Source organism: Bufo bufo, chromosome 4 (assembly GCF_905171765.1).
Source record: "Bufo bufo chromosome 4, aBufBuf1.1, whole genome shotgun sequence".
Lineage (NCBI taxonomy): Eukaryota > Metazoa > Chordata > Amphibia > Anura > Bufonidae > Bufo > Bufo bufo.
In genome coordinates this window covers 207,716,843-207,743,850 of record NC_053392.1, presented here as the reverse complement: position 1 = coordinate 207,743,850, position 27,008 = coordinate 207,716,843, and the positions used below count along the sequence as shown (strand labels likewise).

At 42.6% G+C, this 27,008-nt stretch overlaps 1 protein-coding gene across 2 annotated transcripts in view; it reads right to left on the bottom strand.

Annotated features, from left to right (window-relative positions):
• Positions 1 to 27,008, bottom strand: part of NAALADL2 (N-acetylated alpha-linked acidic dipeptidase like 2) — a 1,363,601-nt gene that overhangs the window by 271,403 nt on the left and 1,065,190 nt on the right. For both annotated transcript variants that reach the window (XM_040428250.1, XM_040428251.1), the window contains exon 10: positions 20,766 to 20,906. In XM_040428250.1, coding sequence (XP_040284184.1) covers positions 20,766 to 20,906 — 141 coding nt within the window. The remainder of the gene's footprint in view (positions 1 to 20,765; positions 20,907 to 27,008) is intronic.

The window sequence follows — 27,008 nt, the reverse complement described above, 5'->3', positions numbered from 1 at the left end:
ACAAAAACCTTTGCTAGTTCTGTTACAGGCAAGACTTACTCCATTTTACACTTTATCAATTGTAAATCTAGGGGAGTTATTCATCGCATCTCGTGTGAATGTGGCATTGAGTACATTGTAAAAACAATATGGGAATTCCGGAGGAGGGTAGGGGAGCACCTCAATTATATCTTACACAAAAGAGACACCCCTGTGGCTAAACATGTGCATCTTGTCCATGATGGCAGGGTCCAACTGCGTTTCATGGGCATTGACCTTGTCAAACCACCAGCCAGAGGAGGTGATTGGGACAAGATCCTTCTCCAGCGGGAAGCGCGCTGGATCTTCTATCTAAAAACATCGGCCCCTCTGGGTCTGAATGAGAGGCTTAACTACGGCTGCTTTGTTGGATACTTAGATCATGGCCACATATGGTAGCTGGATACTCTATATTGCTGTATTTATTATATTGGTCCATAGTCAATCTATATTTTGGTCTAATTTTTATGTTATGTTTTGTGTATTAAATGAATAGTTGGGAAGGAAGGTGCATCTTCATCTAACCATTGTCCCACTGCCACTTCTCCTGCTTTGAAATGCCGGTTATTTACATTACTAGTTAAAGCTTAGTCACCAGGTTACTATGGACAGAAACGTGCCACGTCGGGATATTATTAGGAGCTCAATCAGGTGTTTATTAGCTTCTAGAACCAGGGACTAGGCCCAAGCAGGGACAGGTATCCGGACGGGGTCGTCCCTATCGGGGTGGGTTGCTCTTTATAGATAGGTAGGACAGTAATAGGGAATAATAGGGCCCAATAGGGTACAGAGCTCCTCCACCTGCACTGACCCCCTCCTATACCCCCGGCTTGTTCCTTCGGACCGATACCACATCTCCATCCGGAATTGCAATCACTGATACCTCCAGGAGAATTTGGTCCCACCACTTGTATTGGTTCTGGTAAGACTGCTCGCATCTACCTTAATTATACCTTAACTACATCCTGTCTGCCCGTTGACTATAAAAATCCGGGAGGTGGATCTCTATCTCTGAATGGATGTTTCTGAATGTCCATTCAGAGATGGCAGCTGCACGATAATCATGCAGCTGAAGAGCGGGTTGCCCGCTGTTAGTGACAGCAGGGCAACCCAGAGAGAAGGCAGAGACAGTTCTCAGGTGTCCCTGCCTTCTAGATCGCTGTATACACAGGCTATGCACTTCCTGTCCTGGGAGAGTGCAGGAGCTGTTGGGGATTCTACAGACCTCGATCAGCCCTGCACTGGGGGGTGTATTTCCCCTGTAACTGGGGCTACTATGTTAGCCCCAGTTACAGGAGAAATCAATAGTGGGGGAAAAAAAAAGTGAAGTTAAATGTCCCCCAGAGGTCTTGTATGACCTTATGGGGGACACAAAGTGTAAAATAAAAAAATGAAGTGTTAAAATAAAAAAATAGAAAAGGTTTCACATGTAAAAAAATAATAATCCCTAAGTAAGGAATAAAAAAATATTAATAATTTGAAAAAAATAAAATAAATCTGTGACAGTTGGCTCCATAAATATATCGCATGATCCAACCAGTCTAATAAACACCATAAAAACCCCAATTATAAACTGTGTCAAAACAAGCCATTTTTGTCACCTTACATCACAAAAAGTGTAACACCAAGTGATCAAAAAGGCGTTTGTCCCAAAAATTGGTACCAATAAAATCGTCACCTCATCCTGCAAAGAATGAGTCCCTACACAAGAAAATCGCAAAAAAAAAAAAAAAAAAATTATAGGTCTCATAACATGGACACATTTAACCACCTCAGCCCCCAGTGCTTAAACACCCTGAAAGACCAGGCCACTTTTTACACTTCTGACCTACACTACTTTCACCGTTTATTGCTCGGTCATGCAACTTACCACCCAAATGAATTTTACCTCCTTTTCTTCTCACTAATAGAGCTTTCATTTGGTGGTATTTCATTGCTGCTGACATTTTTACTTTTTTTGTTATTAATCGAAATTTAACGATTTTTTTGCAAAAAAATGACATTTTTCACTTTCAGTCGTAAAATTTTGCAAAAAAAACGACATCCATATAGAAATTTTGCTCTAAATTTATAGTTCTACATGTCTTTGATAAAAAAAAAATGTTTGGGTAAAAAAAAATGGTTTGGGTAAAAGTTATAGCGTTTACAAACTATGGTACAAAAATGTGAATTTCCGCTTTTTGAAGCAGCTCTGACTTTCTGAGCACCTGTCATGTTTCCTGAGGTTCTACAATGCCCAGACAGTACAAACACCCCACAAATGACCCCATTTCTAAAAGTACACACCCTAAGGTATTCGCTGATGGGCATAGTGAGTTCATAGAACTTTTTATTTTTTGTCACAAGTTAGCGGAAAATGATGATTTTTTTTTTTTTTTTTTTTTTTCTTACAAAGTCTCATATTCCACTAACTTGTGACAAAAAATAAAAAGTTCTATGAACTCACTATGCCCATCAGCGAATACCTTGGGGTCTCTTCTTTCCAAAATGGGGTCACTTGTGGGGTAGTTATACTGCCCTGGCATTCTAGGGGCCCAAATGTGTGGTAAAGAGTTTGAAATCAAATTCAGTAAAAAATGACCTGTGAAATCCGAAAGGTGCTCTTTGGAATATGGGCCCCTTTGCCCACCTAGGCTGCAAAAAAGTGTCACACATCTGGTATCCCCGTACTCAGGAGAAGTTGAGGAATGTGTTTTGGGGTGTCTTTTACATATACCCATGCTGGGTGAGATAAATATCTTGGTCAAATGACAACTTTGTATAAAAAAATGGGAAAAGTTGTCTTTTGCCAAGATATTTCTCTCACCCAGCATAGGTATATATAAAATGACACCCCAAAACACATTCCCCACCTTCTCCTGAGTACGGAGATACCAGATGTGTGACACTTTTTTGCAGCCTAGGTGGGCAAAGGGGCCCATATTCCAAAGAGCACCTTTCGGATTTCACTCATCATTTTTTACAGAATTTGATTTCTAACTCCTTACCACACATTTGGGCCCCTAGAATGCCAGGGCAGTATAACTACCCCACAAGTGACCCCATTTTGGAAAGAAGACACCCCAAGCTATTCCGTGAGGGGCATGGCGAGTTCCTAGAATTTTTTATTTTTTGTCACAAGTTAGTGGAAAATGATGATTTTTTTTTTTTTTTTCATACAAAGTCTCATATTCCACTAACTTGTGACAAAAAATAAAAACTTCCATGAACTCACTATGCCCATCAGCGAATACCTTGGGGTCTCTTCTTTCCAAAATGGGGTCACTTGTGGGGTAGTTATACTGCCCTGGCATTCTAGGGGCCCAAATGTGTGGTAAGGAGTTTGAAATCAAATTCTGTAAAAAATGACGAGTGAAATCCGAAAGGTGCTCTTTGGAATATGGGCCCCTTTGCCCACCTAGGCTGCAAAAAAGTGTCACACATCTGGTATCCCCGTACTCAGGAGAAGTTGAGGAATGTGTTTTGGGGTGTCTTTTTACATATACCCATGCTGGGTGAGATAAATATCTTGGTCAAATGACAACTTTGTATAAAAAAATGGGAAAAGTTGTCTTTTGCCAAGATATTTCTCTCACCCAGCATGGGTATATGTAAAATGACACCCCAAAACACATTCCCCACCTTCTCCTGAGTACGGAGATACCAGATGTGTGACACTTTTTTGAAGCCTAGGTGGGCAAAGGGGCCCATATTCCAAAGAGCACCTTTCGGATTTCACTCGTCATTTTTTACAGAATTTGATTTCAAACTCCTTACCACACATTTGGGCCCCTAGAATGCCAGGGCAGTATAACTACCCCACAAGTGACCCCATTTTGGAAAGAAGACACCCCAAGCTATTCCGTGAGGGGCATGGCGAGTTCCTAGAATTTTTTATTTTTTGTCACAAGTTAGTGGAAAATGATGATTTTTTTTTTTTTTTTTTTTTTTTTTTTTCATACAAAGTCTCATATTCCACTAACTTGTGACAAAAAATAAAAACTTCCATGAACTCACTATGCCCATCAGCGAATACCTTTGGGTCTCTTCTTTCCAAAATGGGGTCACTTGTGGGGTAGTTATACTGCCCTGGCATTCTAGGGGCCCAAATGTGTGGTAAGGAGTTTGAAATCAAATTCTGTAAAAAATGACGAGTGAAATCCGAAAGGTGCTCTTTGGAATATGGGCCCCTTTGCCCACCTAGGCTGCAAAAAAGTGTCACACATGTGGTATTGCCGTACTCAGGAGAAGTTGAGGAATGTGTTTTGGGGTGTCTTTTTACATATACCCATGCTGGGTGAGATAAATATCTTGGTCAAATGACAACTTTGTATAAAAAAATGGGAAAAGTTGTCTTTTGCCAAGATATTTCTCTCACCCAGCATGGGTATATATAAAATGACACCCCAAAACACATTCCCCACCTTCTCCTGAGTACGGAGATACCAGATGTGTGACACTTTTTTGCAGCCTAGGTGGGCAAAGGGGCCCATATTCCAAAGAGCACCTTTCGGATTTCACAGGTCATTTTTTGCTGAATTTGATTTCAAACTCCTTACCACACATTTGGGCCCCTAGAATGCCAGGGCAGTATAACTACCCCACAAGTGACCCCATTTTGGAAAGAAGAGACCCCAAGGTATTCGCTGATGGGCATAGTGAGTTCATGGAAAAAAAATTTTTTTGTCACAAGTTAGTGGAATAGGAGACTTTGTATGAAAAAAAAAATCAAAAAAAAAAATCATCATTTTCCACTAACTTGTGACAAAAAATAAAAAATTCTAGGAACTTGCCATGCCCCTCACGGAATACCTTGGGGTGTCTTCTTTCCAAAATGGGGTCACTTGTGGGGCAGTTATACTGCCCTGGCATTTTCCAGGGGCCCTAATGTGTGGTAAGTAGGTAAATGACCTGTGAAATCTGAAAGGTGCTCTTTGGAATGTGGGCCCCTTTGCCCAGCTAGGCTGCAAAAAAGTGTCACACATCTGGTATCTCCGTACTCAGGAGAAGGTAAGGAATGTGTTTTGGGGTGTCATTTTACATATACCCATGCTGGGTGAGAGAAATATCTTGGCAAAAGACAACTTTTCCCATTTTTTTTATACAAAGTTGGCATTTGACCAAGATATTTATCTCACCCAGCATGGGTATATGTAAAATGACACCCCAAAACATATTCCCCAACTTCTGCTGAATACGGAGATACCACATGTGTGACACTTTTTTGCAGCCTAGGTGGGCAAAGGGGCCCAAATTCCTTTTAGGAGGGCATTTTTAGACATTTGGATACCAGACTTCTTCTCACGCTTTGGGGCCCCTAAAATGCCAGGGCAGTATAAATACCCCACATGTGACCCCATTTTGGAAAGAAGACACCCCAAGGTATTCAATGAGGGGCATGGCGAGTTCATTGAAAAAAAAAAAAATTTTGGCACAAGTTAGCGGAAATTGATTTTTTGGATTTTGTTCTCACAAAGTCTCCCTTTCCGCTAACTTGGGACAAAAATTTCAATCTTTCATGGACTCAATATGCCCCTCAGCGAATACCTTGGGGTGTCTTCTTTCCAAAATGGTGTTATTTGTGGGGTGTTTGTACTGCCCTGGCATTTGAGGGTCTCCGCAATCATTACATGTATGCCCAGCATTAGGAGTTTCTGCTATTCTCCTTATATTGAGCATACGGGTAATGAGATTTTTTTTTTCCGTTCAGCCTCTGGGCTGAAAGAAAAAAATGAACGGCACAGATTTCTTCATTCGCATCGATCAATGTGGATGAAAAAATCTCTGCCAAAAAAAGAAAAAGGAGGGGAAAGGCGTCTGCCAGGACATAGGAGCTCCGCCCAACATCCATACCCACTTCAGCTCGTATGCCCTGGCAAACCAGATTTCTCCATTCACATCAATCGATGTGGATGAATAAATCATTGCCAGGATTTTTTTTTTTATATATACAAAGTGTTTGCCAAAGTATATGAACACCGCCACCTCCTCAGCTCATATGCCTCGGCAAACATATCTTTTACTGCAGAGGAGAAATCTCGTCTTGCAGCGCCGCATACACCGACTTGCGTGTAATCTGACAGCAGCACAATGCTTCTGTCCGAATGCACATCAGTGCTGCAGCTAGTCGATCGGTTGGTCCACCTGAAAGGTAAAAAAAACAAAACAAAAAAGAAAAAACCAGGCCGCAAAGCAATAACTTTATTAACTTTAGAACAGAACATATTAACTTTTTTAAACTTTTTTAACTTTTTTACTTACCGGTAATTTTTTTTTTGTTTAGTTTTTTTTACCTTTATAGAACAAACCTCTCCTTCCCCATGGGACAATGTGCAAAGCGCAAATCGCCCAAAGATGTGGCGAAGTACGTTATGCACTTTATCCCAGGTGAAAGGAGAGGTTTGCAGCAGCTGAGAGTAAAAGGGCCCTAATAGCCCTGTGTGCCTGTCCTGTGAGATGCAATCCCTATGCTAGGTGTACCTGTGTGTGGTACTTCCGGAAACACTCTCCATAGCATAGGGCAGGGTGGTCAGCACAGTCAGGACAGAAATAGCGGGTGTCACGCCTTATTCCACTCCTGCTACAGACACGACATCTTTTTCGGGGTGACGGTTGGGTTGAGGTACCAGGAACGACACTGGGGAAATGTCGCTCGTGTAGACGGCTAACTACACTGGGGGATGGGGCCACGGAACCTCCTGGGTAAAGGAGGTTCTCGATGATCTCTTCCTGGAATTTGAGGAAAGATCGTGTTCTCCCAGCCTTACTGTAGAGAACAAAACTATTGTACAGCGCCAATTGAATTAAATATACAGACACCTTCTTATACCAGCGTCTGGTTCTGCGGGAAACTAAATACGGAGACAACATCTGGTCATTGAAGTCCACCCCTCCCATGAGCGCATTATAGTCGTGGACACAGAGGGGCTTTTCAATGACACGGGTTGCTCGCTCAATTTGGATTGTCGTGTCTGCGTGAATGGAGGAGAGCATGTAAACGTCACGCTTGTCTCTCCATTTCACCGCGAGCAGTTCTTCGTTACACAAGGCAGCCCTCTCCCCCCTTGCAAGACGGGTGGTTACAAGCCGTTGGGGGAAGCCCACGCGACTAGTTCGCGCGGTGCCACAGGCGCAAATCCGTTCTAGAAACAAATGCCTAAAGAGGGCCACACTTGTGTAAAAATTGTCCACATAAAGATGGTACCCCTTGCCGAATAAGGGTGACACCAAGTCCCAGACTGTCTTCCCACTGCTCCCCAGGTAGTCAGGGCAACCGACCGGCTCCAGGGTCTGATCTTTTCCCTCATAGACACGAAATTTGTGGGTATAGCCTGTGGCCCTTTCACAGAGCTTATACAATTTGACCCCATACCGGGCACGCTTGCTTGGGATGTACTGTTTGAAGCCAAGGCGCCCGGTAAAATGTATTAGGGACTCGTCTACGCAGATGTTTTGCTCGGGGGTATACAAATCTGCAAATTTCTGGTTGAAATGGTCTATGAGGGGCCGAATTTTGTGGAGCCGGTCAAAAGCTGGGTGGCCTCTGGGACGGGAGGTGGTGTTGTAGCTAAAATGCAGGAAACGGAGGATGGCCTCAAATCGTGCCCTGGACATAGCAGCAGAGAACATGGGCATGTGATGAATCGGGTGCGTTGACCAATATGACCGCAATTCATGCTTTTTTGTCAGGCCCATGTTGAGGAGAAGGCCCAAAAAAATTTTAATTTCGGAAACTTGGACTGGTTTCCACCGGAAAGGCTGGGCATAAAAGCTTCCCGGGTTGGCGGATATAAATTGTGTGGCATACTGGTTGGTCTCTGCCACGACTAAGTCCAAGAGCTCCGCAGTCAAGAACAGCTCAAAAAATCCCAGGGCCGAACCGATTTGAGCCGTCTCAACCCGAACTCCAGACTGGGCGGTGAAAGGGGGAACTACAGGTGCGGCTGAAGTTGGTGACTGCCAATCAGGGTTTGCCAGCACCTCAGGGATTCTAGGGGCTCTACGGGCCTGTCTTTGCGGTGGCTGCGACGGGGTAACTAGTGCACGTGCCACCGTACCAGCTTCAACTGCCCTTCTGGTGCTCGCCACGTCACCATGTTGTACGGCAGTGCTGGTACTAGGTCCAGGGAGGGCTGCGCTGCTGGTGTATGCCTCACCACGTGATCCGGCAGCGACAGCCCCACTCTGCTGCTCTTGAAGCGGATCCTGCATAACCTGTGGTCTAGCGACATGGGGCCGGGTACGCCTGGTGCTGCCAGGGACCTCCACCTCCTCGTCCGAACTTTGGGTCAGAGAGCCACTGCTTTCCACAGGTTCATATTCTGACCCGCTAGATTCATCAGATGAGGGTTCCCACTCCTCATCCGACTGGGTCAGAATCCTGTAGGCCTCTTCAGAAGAATACCCCCTGTTTGACATTTTGGACTACTAAATTTAGGGGTATTCCCTGAGACTACCCAAGAAAAAAAGCAAACCTGTCTTACAAAGGGGAGGCTAGCGGAGTACCGGAGGCCGCTGCGGTTGATAAAAAATATCAAAACTGATTTTTTTATCGCCGCAGTGCGTGTAAAATGAATGTGCAGTGATCAAAAAATATTTTTTTTTTGTCACTGCGGTGGGGCGGGCGTGGGTGAACGCACGTGTGGGCGACCGATCAGGCCTGATCGGGCAAACACTGCGTTTTGGGTGGAGGGCGAACTAAAGTGACACTAATACTATTATAGATCTGACCATGATCAGTTTTGATCACTTACAGATACTATAAAAGTACAAATGGTGATTAGCGATACGCTATTCAGCGAATAAAAGTGACTGCGGTGCGGTGGGGTGGGCGCTAACTGACGCTAACTACCTAACCAAGGGGCCTAAACTATCCCTAAAACCTAACAGCCAATACTAGTGAAAAAAAAAAAGTGACAGTTTACACTGATCACTTTTTTTCCTTTCACTGGTGATTGACAGGGGCGATCAAAGGGGTGATCAAAGGGTTAATTGGGGTGCAGGGGGGTGATCTGGGGCTAAGGTGTAGTGTTGGTGCTACTCACAGTTCAGTCTGCTCCTGTGCTGGATCCAACCGACGAAAAGGACCAGCACAGGAGCAGAGAAGCCATATAACAGATCATATTTACTAATATGATCTGTTATATGGCTTGTGATTGGATTTTTTAAAAATCGCCAGCCTGCCAGCCAATGATCGTTGCTGGCAGGCTGGTGACGAACTTGTTCTTTAACTTTTGCCGGCCCGCGATGCGCATGCGCGGGCCGGCTTGGAGCGAAATCTCGCGTCTCGCGAGATGACGCGTATATGCGTGACTGTGCGCAGCGCTGCCACCTCCGGAACGCGAATCTGCGTTAGGCGGTCCGGAGGTGGTTAAACATCATGTTTATGTTTCAAAAATGCTATTATTGTGTTATAGTGAAATAAATAAAAAAAAGTATACATATTAGGTATCGCCCTGTCCGTAACAACCAGCTCTATAAAAAATATATGACCTAACCCCTCAGGTGAAAACTGTAAAAAAAAAAATTCAAAAAAACTGTGCCAAAAAAGCAATTTTATGTCACCTAACATCACAAAGTGCAACACAACATCAAAAAGGCATATGCCCCCCAAAATAGTACCAATCAAACCTAAACCTCATCCCGCAAAAAATTAGACCCTAACTAAGATAATCGGTCAAAAATAAAAATAAAATATGGCTCTCAAACTATGGACTATGGAGACACTAAAACATCTTTTTTTTGTTTTAAAAAATTTATATTATTGTGCAAAACTTAAATAAATAAGAAAAAGTATACATATTAGGTAATGCCACATCTGGGGAATGTTAAGCAATAAATATTTTATGAGGAATCACTTTCTGTTTTAAAAGCAGAAAAATAGAAATTTCGAAAATTGTGAATTTTTTAAATTTTGGGGTAAATTTGGGATTTTTTCATAAATAGAGGTGAACTATATTGACTCAAATTTATGACCATCATGAAGTACAATGTGTCACAAGAAAGCAATCTCTGAATGGCTTGGATAAGTAAAAGCGTTCCAAAGCTATTACCACAAATTTGCAAAATTAGACCTGGTCAGGAAGGGGGCAAATGGCCCGGATGTGAAGTGGTTAAAAGGACATATGTGAATAGATTTGTACCAATGAAACTGGCTGACTTGTTACATGTGCATTTGGCAGCTAAAGGCATTTTCAGCAATGCGGGTGCATGTGAACAAGGAACCAATATAGATGCATTCAGCTGCCAAACCCACATACAACAAGTCAGCCAGATTCATAAGTAGTGTTGAGCGCGAATATTAAAAACGCAAATTTTTATCGGGAATATCAGTACTTTGAGAATTCACGAATATTTTGAATATAGTGCTAAATATTCGTAATATTTTTTTTTAGCACAGTACACATCAGGTGATCATCCCTCCCTTCTCTAGATTGTGGGCCAATGAGACAGCTTTGTCACATCTTAGCAACATCCCTAGCAACCAATAGAAAATTTGCCTACCCCTTACTATAAGAGAACCTCCCCAGCAGCTATTTTCTAAAGTTTATTGCAGTTATGAAAGAGACAGCAGTGTCATTGCTGTGCTCTGTATTTTGTGTTATTACATTAGACAGTTAACTTACGGTATATATAATTCAGATAGTTAGGGGGAGATAGTAAGTGTAGGATAGATTGATCTGTAGTGTAGCTGATAGGTTCTGCTGTCCATACATACATGCTACAGACATAGTGCTGTGATGTCACAAGTTGCACGTATTGCGAAAAAATATGCGCATCATTAATTGCCAAAAATTTGCAACTGCAAATATATTGGAGCACTCTATCACTCTATAAAGCTATTCTAATGTTCTGCTGTGCCGACCATTTTCTCCAGTCACAGGAAACATACCAGCTTGAAAAATGTAGCATAAGTGACCCACGCCTGTATTTCGTGCGCATTACGCGAATAATACATTGCCGATTTTCGCAATTAGGAATATAATCTCGAGTTCTTGAATTCGCAAATACAGTCAGGTCTATAAATAATGGGACATTGACACAATTCTTACATTTTTGGCTCTACAGGGAGTGCAGAATTATTAGGCAAGTTGTATTTTTGAGGATTAATTTTATTATTGAACAACAACCATGTTCTCAATGAACCCAAAAAACTCATTAATATCAAAGCTGAATATTTTTGGAAGTAGTTTTTAGTTTGTTTTTAGTTTTAGCTATTTTAGGGGGATATCTGTGTGTGCAGGTGACTATTACTGTGCATAATTATTAGGCAACTTAACAAAAAACAAATATATACCCATTTCAATTATTTTTACCAGTGAAACCAATATAACATCTCAACATTCACAAATATACATTTCTGACATTCAAAAACAAAACAAAAACAAATCAGTGACCAATATAGCCACCTTTCTTTGCAAGGACACTCAAAAGCCTGCCATCCATGGATTCTGTCAGTGTTTTGATCTGTTCACCATCAACATTGCGTGCAGCAGCAACCACAGCCTCCCAGACACTGTTCAGAGAGGTGTACTGTTTTCCCTCCTTGTAAATCTCACATTTTATGATGGACCACAGGTTCTCAATGGGGTTCAGATCAGGTGAACAAGGAGGCCATGTCATTAGATTTTCTTCTTTTATACCCTTTCTTGCCAGCCACGCTGTGGAGTACTTGGACGCGTGTGATGGAGCATTGTCCTGCATGAAAATCATGTTTTTCTTGAAGGATGCAGACTTCTTCCTGTACCACTGCTTGAAGAAGGTGTCTTCCAGAAACTGGCAGTAGGACTGGGAGTTGAGCTTGACTCCATCCTCAACCTGAAAAGGCCCCACAAGCTCATCTTTGATGATACCAGCCCAAACCAGTACTCCACCTCCACCTTGCTGGCGTCTGAGTCGGACTGGAGCTCTCTGCCCTTTACCAATCCAGCCACGGGCCCATCCATCTGGCCCATCAAGACTCACTCTCATTTCATCAGTCCATAAAACCTTAGAAAAATCAGTCTTGAGATATTTCTTGGCCCAGTCTTGACGTTTCAGCTTGTGTGTCTTGTTCAGTGGTGGTCGTCTTTCAGCCTTTCTTACCTTGGCCATGTCTCTGAGTATTGCACACCTTGTGCTTTTGGGCACTCCAGTGATGTTGCAGCTCTGAAATATGGCCAAACTGGTGGCAAGTGGCATCTTGGCAGCTGCACGCTTGACTTTTCTCAGTTCATGGGCAGTTATTTTGCGCCTTGGTTTTTCCACACGCTTCTTGCGACCCTGTTGACTATTTTGAATGAAACGCTTGATTGTTCGATGATCACGCTTCAGAAGCTTTGCAATTTTAAGAGTGCTGCATCCCTCTGCAAGATATCTCACTATTTTTGACTTTTCTGAGCCTGTCAAGTCCTTCTTTTGACCCATTTTGCCAAAGGAAAGGAAGTTGCCTAATAATTATGCACACCTAATATAGGGTGTTGATGTCATTAGACCACACCCCTTCTCATTACAGAGATGCACATCACCTAATATGCTTAATTGGTAGTAGGCTTTCGAGCCTATACAGCTTGGAATAAGACAACATGCATAAAGAGGATGATGTGGTCAAAATACTCATTTGCCTAATAATTCTGCACGCAGTGTATACACCACCACAATGGATTTGAAATGAAACGAGGACAAGATGTGTTTTAACTGCAGACTGTCAGCTTTAATTTGAGGGTATTTACATCCAAATCAGGTGAACGATGTAGGAATTACAACAGTTTGCATATGTGCCTCCCACTTGTTAAGGGACCAAAAGTAATGGGACAGAATAATAATCTTAATTCAAACTTTCACTTTTTAATACTTGGTCGCAAATCCTTTGCAGTCAATTACAGCCTGAAGTCTGGAAAGCAGAGACATCACCAGACGCTGGGTTTCATCCCTGGTGATGCTCTGCCAGGCCTCTACTGCAACTGTTTTCAGTTCCTGCTTTTTCTTGGGGCATTTTCCCTTCAGTTTTGTCTTCAGCAAGTGAAATGCATGCTCAATCGGATTCAGGTCAGGTGATTGACTTAGCCATTGCATAACATTCCACTTCTTTCCCTTAAAAAAACTCTTTGGTTGCTTTGCAGTATGCTTTGGGTCATTGTCCATCTGCACTGTGAAGCGCCGTCCAATGAGTTCTGAAGCATTTGGCTGAGTATGAGCAGATAATATTGCCCAAAACACTTCAGAATTCATCCTGCTGCTTTTGTCAGCAGTCACATCATCAATAAATACAAGAGAACCAGTTCCATTGGCAGCCATACATGCCCACGCCATGACACTACCACCACGATGCTTCACTGATGACGTGGTATCCTTAGGATCATGAGCAGTTAATTTCCTTCTCCATACTCTTCTCTTCACATCACTCTGGTACAAGTTAATCTTGGTCTCATCTGTCCATAGGATGTTGTTCCAGAACTGTGGTGACTTTTTTAGATGTTGCTTGGCAAACTCTAATCTGGCCTTCCTGTTTTTGAAGCTCACTAATTGTTTACATCTTGTGGTGAACCCTCTGTATTCTTTCTGGTGAAGTCTTCTCTTGATTGTTGACTTCGACACACATACACCTACCTCCTGGAGAGTGTTCTTGATCTGGCCAACTGTTGAAGGGCGTTTTCTTCACCAGGGAAAGAATTCTTCGGTCATCCACCACAGTTGTTTTCCTTGGTCTTCCAGCTCTTTTGGTGTTGCTGAGCTCACCGGTGTGTTACTTCTTTTTAAGAATGTTCCAAACAGTTGTTTTGGCCGCGCCTAATATTTTTGCTATTTCTCAAATTTTTTTTTTTTTAGCCTAACGATGGCTTGCTTCACTGATAGTGATAGCTCTTTGGATCTCATCTTGAGAGTTGACAGCAACAGATTCCAAATGCAAATAGCACACTTGAAATGAACTCTGGACCTTCTATCTGCTCATTGTAATTGGAATAATGAGGGAATAACACACACCTGGCCATGGAACAGCTGAAAAGCCAATTGTCCCATTACTTTTGGTCCCTTAACAAGTGGGAGGCATATATGCAAACTGTTGTAATTCCTACACTGTTCACCTGATTTGGATGTAAATACCCTCAAATTAAAGCTGCAGTACAAGCACATCTTGTTAGTTTCATTTCAAATCCATTGTGGTGGTGTATAGAGCCAAAAATTTTGGAATTGTGTCAATGTCCCAATATTTATGGACCTGACTGTATATGGCGAATATTCTACAAAATATTTCCAAAATATCGCAAATTTGAATATTGCCCCTGCCGCTCATGACTATTCATAAGTACAAATTTGCTGAAAGATGCCCTTTTCAGGGGCAGATGCATCCCCTGTTTATACATATATTGTCAGAAGAAACAATGACTTGAAAAATTGCCCCTTTTTTTTGGGAGCAGCAGCTGTTTGTAAAAACAGTGGCTTCTGCTTAAAGTTGAACAAGCTTACAAAAACGTTCTTTCATTTGAGAACATCAGCAGTACATTGTGTATGTGTAAAGGATAAGGTGTGTAGCAGCAATAGTGGAAGCAATAATAGTACCAGCAGTAGCAGCAGCACAGCATGAAAAGCAGTAAGTAGATGTGTGTGTGTGGTTATGTTGAGGTAGTAGTGGTGACTGTGTAGGGGTAATGGTAGTGACAGTATCCATACAGTATGGAACATGATGGTAGGCGGGCAGACAGCACAGTGGTACTGTATGATGGGGCACTGTCAGCAAAGGCAGGTCTATTCATTGGCCTCAGCCAGAGGTGTGTGAAAATTCTCAAAGATCCATGCCTCATTCATTTTGACAAAAGTGATGTTTTATACACTGGTAAAGGTCAACTTTGTCTATTTCCGTATGACAATACCACTGATTGTGCTGAAAACCCTCTCTGAGATAACTGGAGGCTGGAAAAGACTATACTGAAAAAGCAAACAGACAGTTCTGGTGAGTGTTAAAATCTACTTACTCAGAAGTCTATAGATTCAGTGAACATGGTATGCATTGGATAAAGGCAACAGTCCAGATAGGACTGAACCTGATTTTCTTTAGCCTGGTGCAGCACATGGAAAAACTGCTTCATCATATTGATGCTGCTGCTTTGGGTTCTGCTGTGCTGGTAGCAGTGACTGTGAGAGGTGGATGACTTGACAGTGGGTGGAGATGGGTCTCTTGTCCAGACACCTAGGTGGCAGGGGTGTTCTCCCTAAAAGCTGCTCACAAAGTGTATCCTATTAATAAAGCAAATTTGCTTTCCTTTTGGCAACAGGAAAACACTCCCTCCCAATTTCGCTTTGATAGCAAGGGTCTAAAAGCATGGCTATCAATTAATCATCATATTTATTGATGGTAAGAATATGTCTGTCATTATGTAAGTAAGCAAGTAAGCATACAGCTTCCCTCGCTTGCCAGCATGCCCAAGTATCTCTGGCTCTTTCTGGCTCTGCTCCCTCAATGAGTTGATTGGTCATCATAGCAGGTGTCTGCATCACCAATCATAATCATCAGCAACAGCCACATTCTCCTACACAAGCAACTCCTACTTGAGTAATAGCTACTCATCTTCATCATCCACCTCTTTCTCCATGGGACTTGTGGCCAGTTACAGTTATAGGGCAGCCAGCAAGATGAGTAAACTTCTTCATTTGCCATCCCTTAATCTATCAGTATGAGCGTCTGCTATAAGATAAATCTTACAGGTATGACATTGTACATGCCACAGACGTCCCTAGTAACAAATCCTCTTGGAAAAGCCTGAGCATGTTTTGTGGTGAGCTGCAGTCTTCTGACATCAAAACAAATAGCCTCCCTCAGTGTTGGACTGGCCCACCAGAGTAACAGAGGATCCTTCAGTTGGCCCAAGCTCTGGCAATCAAGCTCTGACAATAATGGACCCCTAATAAAACAGAGCCTTTAGAGTTCTACATACAAAGAGGGTGGGCCCTCAGAATGATTTCCTCTGATAGGCCCAAGGGACTTCAGTCTGATGCTGTGCTCCCGGCTGAGGTGGGCTGGTGCATGACAATCATTCACTGGTTTACACTTGTCATACAGACACTTTAGCATATGTAAGTGAAATTGCAATGAGCTGGAATGTGATGGATCAAATGGTGCAATCACAGGCCGTTCTGTTGCTACAAGTGAAGGAGCGAGTTCCTTGCCACATAAGTTGGCTTGATGCACTACAGCAACTGATCAGCTGTGGGGCTACTCTTGCCCGAGCTGATCAGCAATAACATTGCATGACAACACTTGACTTATGATAGGAGGGTGGTGGAATCAGAGCAATGTTCTCCCCTGCTTCTGTTGGGAAAGGGAGGATACCCATAGAGGACAAAGTGTAGGAAGCGGATAAATGCCTGTAGTGGGAACCAGACAGACAAAAAAGGAGGAGGTGTCAAGATCTGGCCTAGCTGCTGCAGTGCTGTGTTACATCTGCCACAGAAAACATTGACCCAGTGGGCTGTGAAAGACATGCCAATAAAAGCTGCTCCAGGTGTCTATGGTGGCATGTACGTTGGAAGGATGGACCCCTGTTCTCTGCCTTATGACATTACAAGGCAAAGATGGCTTTTTTTGGAGAAATAATGGTAGCTAGGTTTCTTTCAATGAGGCAGAGCACAAACCATCGTTTCCCTAAAGGCAGCAGAATCCACTATGTGGTATGGCAGGAACTGCACTGCTAGACGCAGAATTAATGATTTTGCAATATCACAATAGTTTCTATACTAACAAATGTTGTTCATGTATTTAAGAATATTTTACAATGGTTTGTACTTTTGCACACCCAAACATGAATTAACAATGATTTGTTCATGGTGCCAACTGTCAATGGTAAAAATTATTTTAAAAAGTACTTATCCCCTCTCATTTAACACGGAGTACAATCATTTACTAAAACATACATGTCAGGACTGGTAAAAGGTACCCCTTAAGCTGGAGATGACTTACAGTAGGTGGGGCAGTCCAGAAAATATTTAGAGGGACTGTTATGTACATACAGTCATGTGAAAAAATTAGGACACCCTTTGAAAGCATGTGGTTTTTTGTAACATTTTTAATAAATGGTTATTTCATCTCCGTTTCAACAATACAGAGAGATTAAAGTAATCCGACTAAACAAAGAAAACTGAAGAAAAGTCTTTTCAAGATCTTCTGTAAATGTCATTCTACAAAAATGCCTATTCTAACTGAGGAAAAAGATAGGACACCCTTGCCCCTAATAGCGAGTGTTACCTCCTTTGGCTGAAATAACTGCAGTGAGATGGTTCTTGTAGCCATCTACCAGTCTTCGACATCGGTCTGAGGAAATTTTACCCCACTCCTCAATGCAGAACTTTTTCAGCTGTGAGATGTTTGAGGGGTTTCTTGCACGTACAGCCCTTTTCAAGTCACCCCACAGCATCTCAATGGGATTCAAATCTGGACTTTGACTTGGCCATTCCAGGACTCTCCATTTCTTCTTTTTCAGCCAATCTTTGGTTGATTTACTAGTATGTTTTGGGTCATTGTCATGTTGCATGGTCTAGTTCCGCTTCAGCTTTAATTTTCTAACTGATGGTCTCACATGTTCTTCAAGCACCTTCTGATACACAGTAGAATTCATCGTGGATTCTATGATGGTGAGCTGACCAGGTCCTGCTGCAGCAAAGCAGCCCCAAACCATGACACTTCCACCTCCATGCTTCACAGTTGGTATGAGGTTCTTTTCTTGGAATGCTGTGTTTGGTTTACGCCAAACATGTCCTCTGCTGTTGTGTCCAAATAATTCAATTTTGGACTCATCTGTCCAAAGAACATTATTCCAGAAGTCCTGGTCTTTGTCAACTTTATCGCTGGCAAATGTCAGTCTGGCCTCGATGTTTCTCTTGGAAAGCAAAGGTTTCCTCCTTGCACACCTCCCATGCAAGTTAAACTTGTACAGTCTCTTTCTGATTGTAGAGGCATGTACTTCTACATCAACAGTAGCCAGAGCCTGCTGTAGTTCTCGAGATGACACTTTAGGGTTTTTGGATACCTCTTTTAGCATCTTGCGGTCTGCTCTTGGGGTGAACTTGCTGGGGCGACCAGTCCTGGGCATGTTGGCAGTTGTTTTGAAAGCCCTCCACTTGTAGACTATCTTCCGGACAGTGGAATGGCTGATTTCAAAATCTTTTGAGATCTTTTTAAATCCCTTCCCAGACTCATAGGCTGCTACAATCTTTTTTCTGAAGTCCTCTGACAGCTCTTTTGCTCTCACCATGGTGCTCACTCTCACTTCAACAGTCAGGAGCACACCAAACTAAATGTCTGAGGTTTAAATAGGGCAAGCCTCATTCAACATGCAGAGTAACGATCTACTAATTATGTGCACCTGGTGTGATATACCTGTGTGAGATCTGAGCCAATTTAAGAGGGAATACATGTGAGGGTGTCCTATCTTTTTCCTCAGTTAGAATAGGCATTTTTGTAGAATGACATTTACAGAAGATCTTGAAAAGACTTTTCTTCAGTTTTCTTTGTTTAGTTGGATTACTTTAATCTCTCTGTATTGTTGAAACGGAGATGAAATAACCATTTATTAAAAATGTTACAAAAAACCACATGCTTTCAAAGGGTGTCCTAATTTTTTCACATGACTGTAGAAGGGGAAAAGAGCATATTGTGAAGGGGGTGGGCAGCCTGTTTATATTGATGACATCCTCAGGACAGGTCATCAATATGTGATCATAGGGGTCCAACACCCGGCACCCCTGCCAATCAGCTGTTTGAACTGGAGGTGGTACTCCATGCAAGCGCTGCTTCCTCAACTTTACACTACACGTCGCCTCCCCTGTACCGGTGGCGTATTGTAATTCAAAGTACTTGCTCCATTCAAGTGAATGGAGCGAGTACTTGTAATTACACTGCATTCCAAGATGATGGCAGTGTAATGAAGAGGAAGTAGTGCTCACACAGAGCGCCGCCTTCTCTTCAAACAGCTGGTTGGCTGGTGTGCTGGGTGTTGGACTCCTGCCGATCCGATGTTGATGACCTATAGGTCATCAATACAAACAGGCTGCACAACCCCTTTTACTGTGTTCCGTAACTCTACATTGTTGACACTTTCTCTATGGCAGAAAACTGGTGCCAAAATGTCACAAGGCTGGTGCCAAAAGTTGATGGAGCAGGGAGTGGGCACTGCAGAGCCATAAAGTGGCATAGATAATAGCAGAGATCTAAACAAGCTCCCATTTTGACACTTGGACCTCTACAAATGCACCACAATTATTAAAAGATTTTTAAATTACTGATGCCAGAGGAGAACACACTTAGACTGGCATGTAATAGGCCTTTATGCACACGACCGTCCCATTTTTTGAGGTCCGCAAAACACGGAAGCAGCCCGTGTGCCTTCCACAATTTGCGTAACGGAACATGCGGCCCATTGTAGAAATGCCTATTCTTGTCCTCAAAATGGCCAAGAATAGGACAGGTTATTTTTATTTTTGCGGGGCCACGGAACGGAGCAACAAATGAGGACAGCACACGGAGTGCTGTTCGCATCTTTTGCTGTCCCATTGAAGTGAATGGGTCCGCACCCGAGCAGTAAAATCTGTGGCTCGGATGCGGATTAGAACAACGGTCGTGTGCATGAGGCCTTAGAAAGTCTTCTCATTTGTACTCTCTGTATTCACTGTCACAATGTCCAATGTATCCAGTACCAAATGACTAATTCTATATGGGTGTTATCAATGTGAAATCATGTAGTTGGTGAAATTTCCTTTACATATGTATTGCTTATAACAATGCATCAGCGTGTTGTCATGGGTATGGAACTTCTATCACGGCTCTTTAAGTTACACTATAAGGCCCCTTTTACACGGGCGAGTATTCCGCGCGGATGCGATGCTTGAATTGAACGCATTGCACCCGCAATGAATCCGGACCCATTCATTTCTATGGGGCTGTGCACACGAACGGTGATTTTCATGCATCACTTGTGCGTTGCGTGAAAATCGCAGCATGCTCCTCTTTGTGCGTTTTTCACGTAACGCAGGCCCCATAGAAATGAATGGGGTTGCGTGAAAATCGCAAGCATCCGCAAGCAAGTGCGGATGCGGTGTGATTTTCACGCACGGTTGCTAGGTAATGATCGGGATGAGGACCCGATCATTATTATTTCCCCTTATAACATGGTTATAAAAAATTAACTCACCTTAATCCACTTGTTCGCGTAGCCCGGTATCTCTTCTGTCTTCATCTGTGATCAATAGGACCTTTGATGACGTCACTAGGCTCATCACATGATCCATCACCATAGATCATATGATGGACCATGTGATGAACGCAGTGACATCATCAAAAGGTCCTATTGCTCACAGATGAAGACAGAAGAGATGCCGGCTGCGCGAACAAGTGGATTAAGGTGAGTTAAATTTTTATTTATTTTTTTAACCCCTCCAGCCCTATTGTACTAAGCATTCTGTATTCAGAATGGTATTATTTTCCCTTATAACCATGTTATAAGGGGAAATAATACAATCTACACTACAACTAACCCAAACCTGAACTTCTGTGAAGAAGTTCGGGTCTGGGTACCACAGTCGGTTTTTTATCACGCGCGTGCAAAACACATTGCACCCGTGCGATAAAAACTGAACATCGGAATGCAATCGCAGTCAAAACTGACTGCAATTGCGTTCCTACTCGCGCGGGTTTGCCACAATGCACCGGGACGCATCCAGACACGCCCGTGTGGAAGAGGTCTTACAATCAGCGTTACTCCAGATATAATACAAATAATATGATATGAATTTTGTAGTACCTTGGCTCTTTTATCTTCAAAAGCAAACTGTGCACCTGGGATTCCAAGTTGGTTGATAAAAAAATCAGCATTTCCTTGTGTTTGTATAGAGCTGACATTGGCCTTGTAGCAGCCTTCCTTTCGAGTACAGTTTATTTGCATCTAAAATTAAAAATGGAAGATGTTATATGAAACACTTACCATGTTGATACAAACTTTCTGTCTGGCCATCTATAAAGAAAATAATGCTGCTGTACAGTCAATACATAAAAATTGGGTGCAATCCATCCAAGACTGTAGGTAACGGGTCTTAGGATATGCATATAAAAAACGTGGCAGCACTTTAGAAAAGTTGAAAGGATACAATATCTATCATTATCTAATTTTGCAATATATTCAGTATCTGTCTATGAGGGTCTTTGCCAATTCCAGGGATGTTATTTCTTGAAGCCCCTCTGTCAAAAGGTTTGGAACAGAGAAGCCAAATGTTTATGTATAAATTGTTTACATCATTTAAACTGAAAGCCAACAGCGGTAAATTACAATAATGGCCCTTTATTATCTAGATATGCTGTAAAAAAGAATTTGAAATGGCGTTATAAATAAATTCTGTATTTGTAACCAGTGATGGACTGGAGTTCCATGGAGCCATCAGAGTAAGGCCTCATGTACACGGCCGTGTTCCGCGGCCGAGAGCGGTCCGCGGTAACCCGGCTGGGATTGCTTCTGACACCAGGAGCGCACGGCGTCATTGGCTGCTATGCCGCCATGCGCTTCATGCTGCCACTGCTGTACAGTGTATCACTGTACAGCAGCGGCGGCATGAAGCGCATGGCGTCATAGCAGCCAATGACGCCGTGCGCTCCTGGTGTCAGAAGGAATCCCAGCCGGGTTACCACGGACCGCTCTTGGCCGCGGAACACGGCCGTGTGCATGAGGCCTAAATGAATGAAAATCCACCCACCGTTTATACAGAACAGGTATAGACTTACTTATAATTACCACCTGAATTTTACATTTAGTTTGCTCAAACTTTGTTGTTATCACACAAAAGGTCATCCCTGTGCTGTCTGTATCCATATGTCTGTTCTGCAAATTATAGAACACTAGCAGAAGGACCCAGCTTCGCTCGGGTATATTTAATCTATTTCATTCTGGCTAGGCCTACACGACGTCATTTGTCGCGCGACAGATAGGGCAGAACCACACTGCATCATTTGTCGCGCAAATTTTTTTTGCACCAATGTTGCGCAACAATTTTTATAATGGCAGTCTATGGTGTCACACTGCAACATGCGACATGTTGCGACTGCGACGAGACAGTCGCAGAAAAATCCATCTCTAATGGATTTTCTGTGACTGTCGCGTCGCAGTCGCAGCATGTTGCATGTTGCAGTGCGACACCATAGACTGCCATTATAAAAATTGTCGTGCGACATTGGTGCGACAAATGTCGTTGTGTAGACCTAGCCTTAATATTTGTGTGTGTCGTTAAAAGATATCAACAAGAGGGGCCTGGATGTATTTCTGGAGTGTAATAATATTACAGGCTATAGCTACTAGAGAGGGGTCGTTGATCCAGGGAGTTATTCTGATTGCCTGATTGGAGTCGGGAAGGAATTTTTTATTCCCCTAAAGTGAGGAAAATTGGCTTCTACCTCACAGGGTTTTTTTTTTGCCTTCCTCTGGATCAACTTGTAGGATGACAGGCCGAACTGGATGGACAAATGTCTTTTTTCGGCCTTATGTACTATGTTACTACTATGTTACTAACCACTATAACAGTGACATCTACAGCACCCAACCCTTTAATACAGACCCCCCACAGTGCCTCGTCCCTTAACTCCTTAAGGACACAGCCTTATTTCACCTTAAGGACAAGGCCATTTTTTGAAAATCTGACCAGTGTTACTTTAAGTGGTGATAACTTTAAAACGCTGTGACTTATCCAGGCCATTCTGAGATTGTTTTTTTTGTCACATATTGTACTTCATGACACTGGTAAAATGAAATAAAAAAAAAAACATTTTTATTTATAAAAAAAATACCAAATTTAGAAAAAATTTGTAAAAAATTGTAAATTTCCAAGTTTCAATTTCTCTACTTCTATAATACATAGTAATACCTCCAAAAATAGTTATTACTTTACATTCCCCATATGTCTATTTCATGTTTGGATCATTTTGGGAATGATATTTTATTTTTTGGGGATGTTACAAGGCTTAGAAGTTTAGGCTCCATTCACACGTCCGCAAAATGTGTCCGCATCCTTTCCGCAATTTTGCGGAAAGGGTGCGGACCCATTCATTCTCTATGGGGACAGAATGTGCTGTCCGCATCCACATTTGCGGATCCGCACTTCCGCATCTGTGCTTCCGTTTCCGCAAAAAAATAGAACATGTCCTATTCTTGTCCGCAATTGCGGACAAGAACAGGCATATTCTATTATGTCGGCAATGTGCGGTCCGCAAAATGCGGAACACACATTGCCGCTTTCCGTGTTTTGCGGATCCGTGTCTCCGTGTATCCGCAAAACATATTGCGGACGTGTGAATGGAGCCTTAGAAGCAAATCTTGAAATTTTTCAGAAATTTTCAAAAACCCAATTTTTAGGGACCAGTTCAGGTCTGAAGTCACTTTGCGAGGCTTACATAATAGAAACCACCCGAAAATTACCCCATTCTAGAAACTACACCCCTGAAGGTATTCAAAACTGATTTTACAAACTTTGTTAACCCTTTAGGTGTTCCACAAGAATTAATGGAAAATAGAGATACAATTTCAAAATTTCACTTTTTTGGCAGATTTTCCATTTTAATAATTTTTTTTCAGTTACAAAGCAAGGGTTAACAGCCAAACCAAACTCAATATTTATGGCCCTTATTCTGTAGTTTACAGAAACACCCCATATGTGCTCGTAAACTACTGTACGGGCACACGGTAGGGCGCAGAAGGAAATGAATGCCATACGGTTTTTGGAAGGCAAATTTTGCAGGACTCTTTTTTTTTTACACCATGTACCATTTAAAGCCCCCCTGATGCAACCCTAGAGTAGAAACTCCATAAATGTACCCCATCTAAGAAACTACATCCCTAAAGGTATTCAAAACTGATTTTTACAAATGTCGTTAACCCTTTAGGTGTTCCACAAGAGTTATTGGCAAATGGTGATGAAATTTCAGAATTTCAATTTTTGAGCAAATTTTCCATTTCAATCAATTGTTTCCAGTAACAAAGCAAGAAATAACAGCCAAACAAAACTAAATATTTATGGCCCTGATTCTGTAGTTTACAGAAACAACCCATATGTGGTCGTAAACTGCTGTAAGGGCACACGGCAGGGCGCAGAAGGAAAGGAATGCCATATGGTTTTTGGAAGGCAGATTTTGCTGGACGTTTTTTTTTCACACCATGTCCCATTTGAAGCCCCCCTGATGCACCCTAGAGTGGAAACTCAAAAAAAAAGTGACCCCATTTTAGAAACTACGGGATAGGGTGAAAGTTTTGTTGGTACTAGTTTAGGATACATATGATTTTTTGTTGCTCTATATTACACTTTTTGTGCGGCAAGATAACAAGAAATAGCTGTTTTGGCACCGTTTTTATTTTTTGTTATTTAAAACATTCATCTGACAGGTTAGATCATGTGGTATTTTTATAGACCAGGTTGTCACGGACGCGGCAATACCTAATATGTATTTTTTTATTTATGTAAGTTTTACACAATTATTTAATTTTTGAAGCAAAAAAAATCATGTTTTAGTGTTTCAATAGTCTGAGAGCCATAATTTTTTCAGTTTTTGGGCGATTACCTTGGGTAGGGTATTATTTTTGCGGGATGAGATGACGGTTTTATTGCCACTATTTTGGGGTGCGTGTGACTTTTTGATCGCTTGCTATTACACTTTTTGTGATGTAAGGTGACAAAAAAAATTGTTTATTTAGCACAGTTTTTATTTTAAATAGTTTACGGTGTTCATCTGAGGGGTTAGGTCATGTGATATTTTTATAGAGCTGGTCGATACGGACGCGGCGATACCTAATATGTATACTTTTTTTTATTTATGTAAGTTTTACACAATAACAGCTTCTGTAAAACAAAAAAAAAGATGTTCTCAGATAGGGGCTCATTTTTTGCGGGATGGTTTATTTAGCACAGTTTTTATTTTTTATTTTTTCTGGGTTATTTTTTCCGGGTTAGGTCATGTGATATGTTTATAGAGTCGGTTGATACGGACGGGGCGATACCTAATATGTATACTTTTTTTTCCCCCCTATTTTTTACCAATTTTTTTTACCTTTATTTGGGGAAAATGACGTTTTTGTTTATATTTACTTGAAACTTTAAAAAAAAAATTTCACTTAATTTTTTGTTCCACTTTGGGACTTGAACTTTTGGGGGTATATTCCTTTACAATGCATTCCAATACTTCTGTATTGGAATGCATTATCTGTATGAGTAATACTGTGTGTCCAGGGGGCTGGATCTCACAGGCTCATCACCGGAAGGCAGCGCGATGCCTTCCTTAGACATCGCGATGCCTTCCATGCCATCGGGTCCCCCCTACAGCCGCATGGGGACCCGATGGCACCGCCCCCGCCACCACAAAATGTAAAAGCCGCAATTGACCTGCGGTTTGCGGTGATCGCCGACATGGGGGGGTCACGGGACCCCCCGGGCATTTAGCCGAGGTGACTGCTCAATAATTTGAGCAGGCACCGGCTTCCGATCACCGCCCACCGCGCGGCGGTGATCAGAAATACACAGGGCGTACATGTACGCCCTGTGTCCTTAAGTACCAGGACATAAGGGCCTACCTGTACGCCCTGTGTCCTGAAGAGGTTAAAAGTGGACCTCCACAGCAGCCCACCCCTTTAATTTTGACTTTTACAGCAGCCTTTCCCTTTAACAGTGACTTTCAGAGCATACTACCCCCTGGACAGTGATGTGGCATGCCGGAGGGGGATCCATGGCAAAACTCCCATGGAAAATAACGTAGTTGACGCAGAGTCGGGTTTTAATCCGTAAAGGGCATAAATCACCTAACATTCCTAAATTGTTTGGAATAACGTGCTTTAAAACATCAGGTATGATGTTGTATCAATCAGGTAGTGTAAGGGTTATGCCCGCTTCACATTGACAGATCAAACTCCCCATTTAACACACCGCAAACAACCGCAAACAACCGCAAACAGTCCATTTGCACAAGGTTGGATACCAAGCTAGCCATGTCCGTTCCTTGTCCTCACTGACGTCATTGAAGGTCTCTTCCTCCACCCAGCCACGTACAACACCAAGGGTCCCCGAAAGGTGACAACAAGCCCCCTGGGACACCTGCTGTGGTTGGTCTTCCACCTCCTAAAAGCCACCTTCCTCCTCTGACTCCTCTTCTTCAGACTCCTCTCTCTGCGTTGCCGCAGGTCCAGCAATCAACGACGACAAGGCTCCTTCTGGTGGTGATGGTGACCACAACTCTTCCTCTTCATGCTCATCTACAGCCTGATCCAGCACTCTTTGCAGGGCACGCTCCAGAAAAAACACATATGGGATGAGGTCGATGATGTTGCCTTGGGTTTGACTGACTAGGTTTGTCACCTCCGCAAAAGGACGCATGAGCCTACAGCCATTGTGCATGAGCGTTCAGTAACGCGCCCAAAAAATACCCAGCTCCGCAGAGGCTGTCCTCATTTTTTTTTTATAAAAAAAATCTGTTCTTACCAGTTTAATCTCTGTTTTGTCCCCTATCAGGGTCCGGTGTGGTGTATGGAATAGATTTTAGGAACCGGGAGATTGAAAAAGATGCTTAGTTGGTCCTCTTACTTCCAATTTGGGGCACGGCGCGTGCGCCGTGCAATGTACTATGCGTGCCCATTATGAGTGGTATGTTAGGTAGTACTATTCCTATCAGTTTAATCCCTGTTACGTCCCCTATCAGGGGCCGGTGTATGGAATAAATTTTAGGAACCGGGAGATGGAAAAAGATGCTTGGTCGGTCCTCTTACTTCCAATTTGGGGCACTGCGCGTGCGCCGTGCAATGTACTATGCACTCCCAATATGAGTGGTATGTTAGGTAGTACTATTCCTATCAGTTTAATCCCTGTTACGTCCCCTATCAGGGGCCGGTGTATGGAATAGATTTTAGGAACCGGGAGATGGAAAAAGATGCTTGGTCGGTCCTCTTACTTCCAATTTGGGGCACTGTGTGTGCGCCGTGCAATTTACAGGGTGGGCCATTTATATGGATACACCTTAATAAAATGGG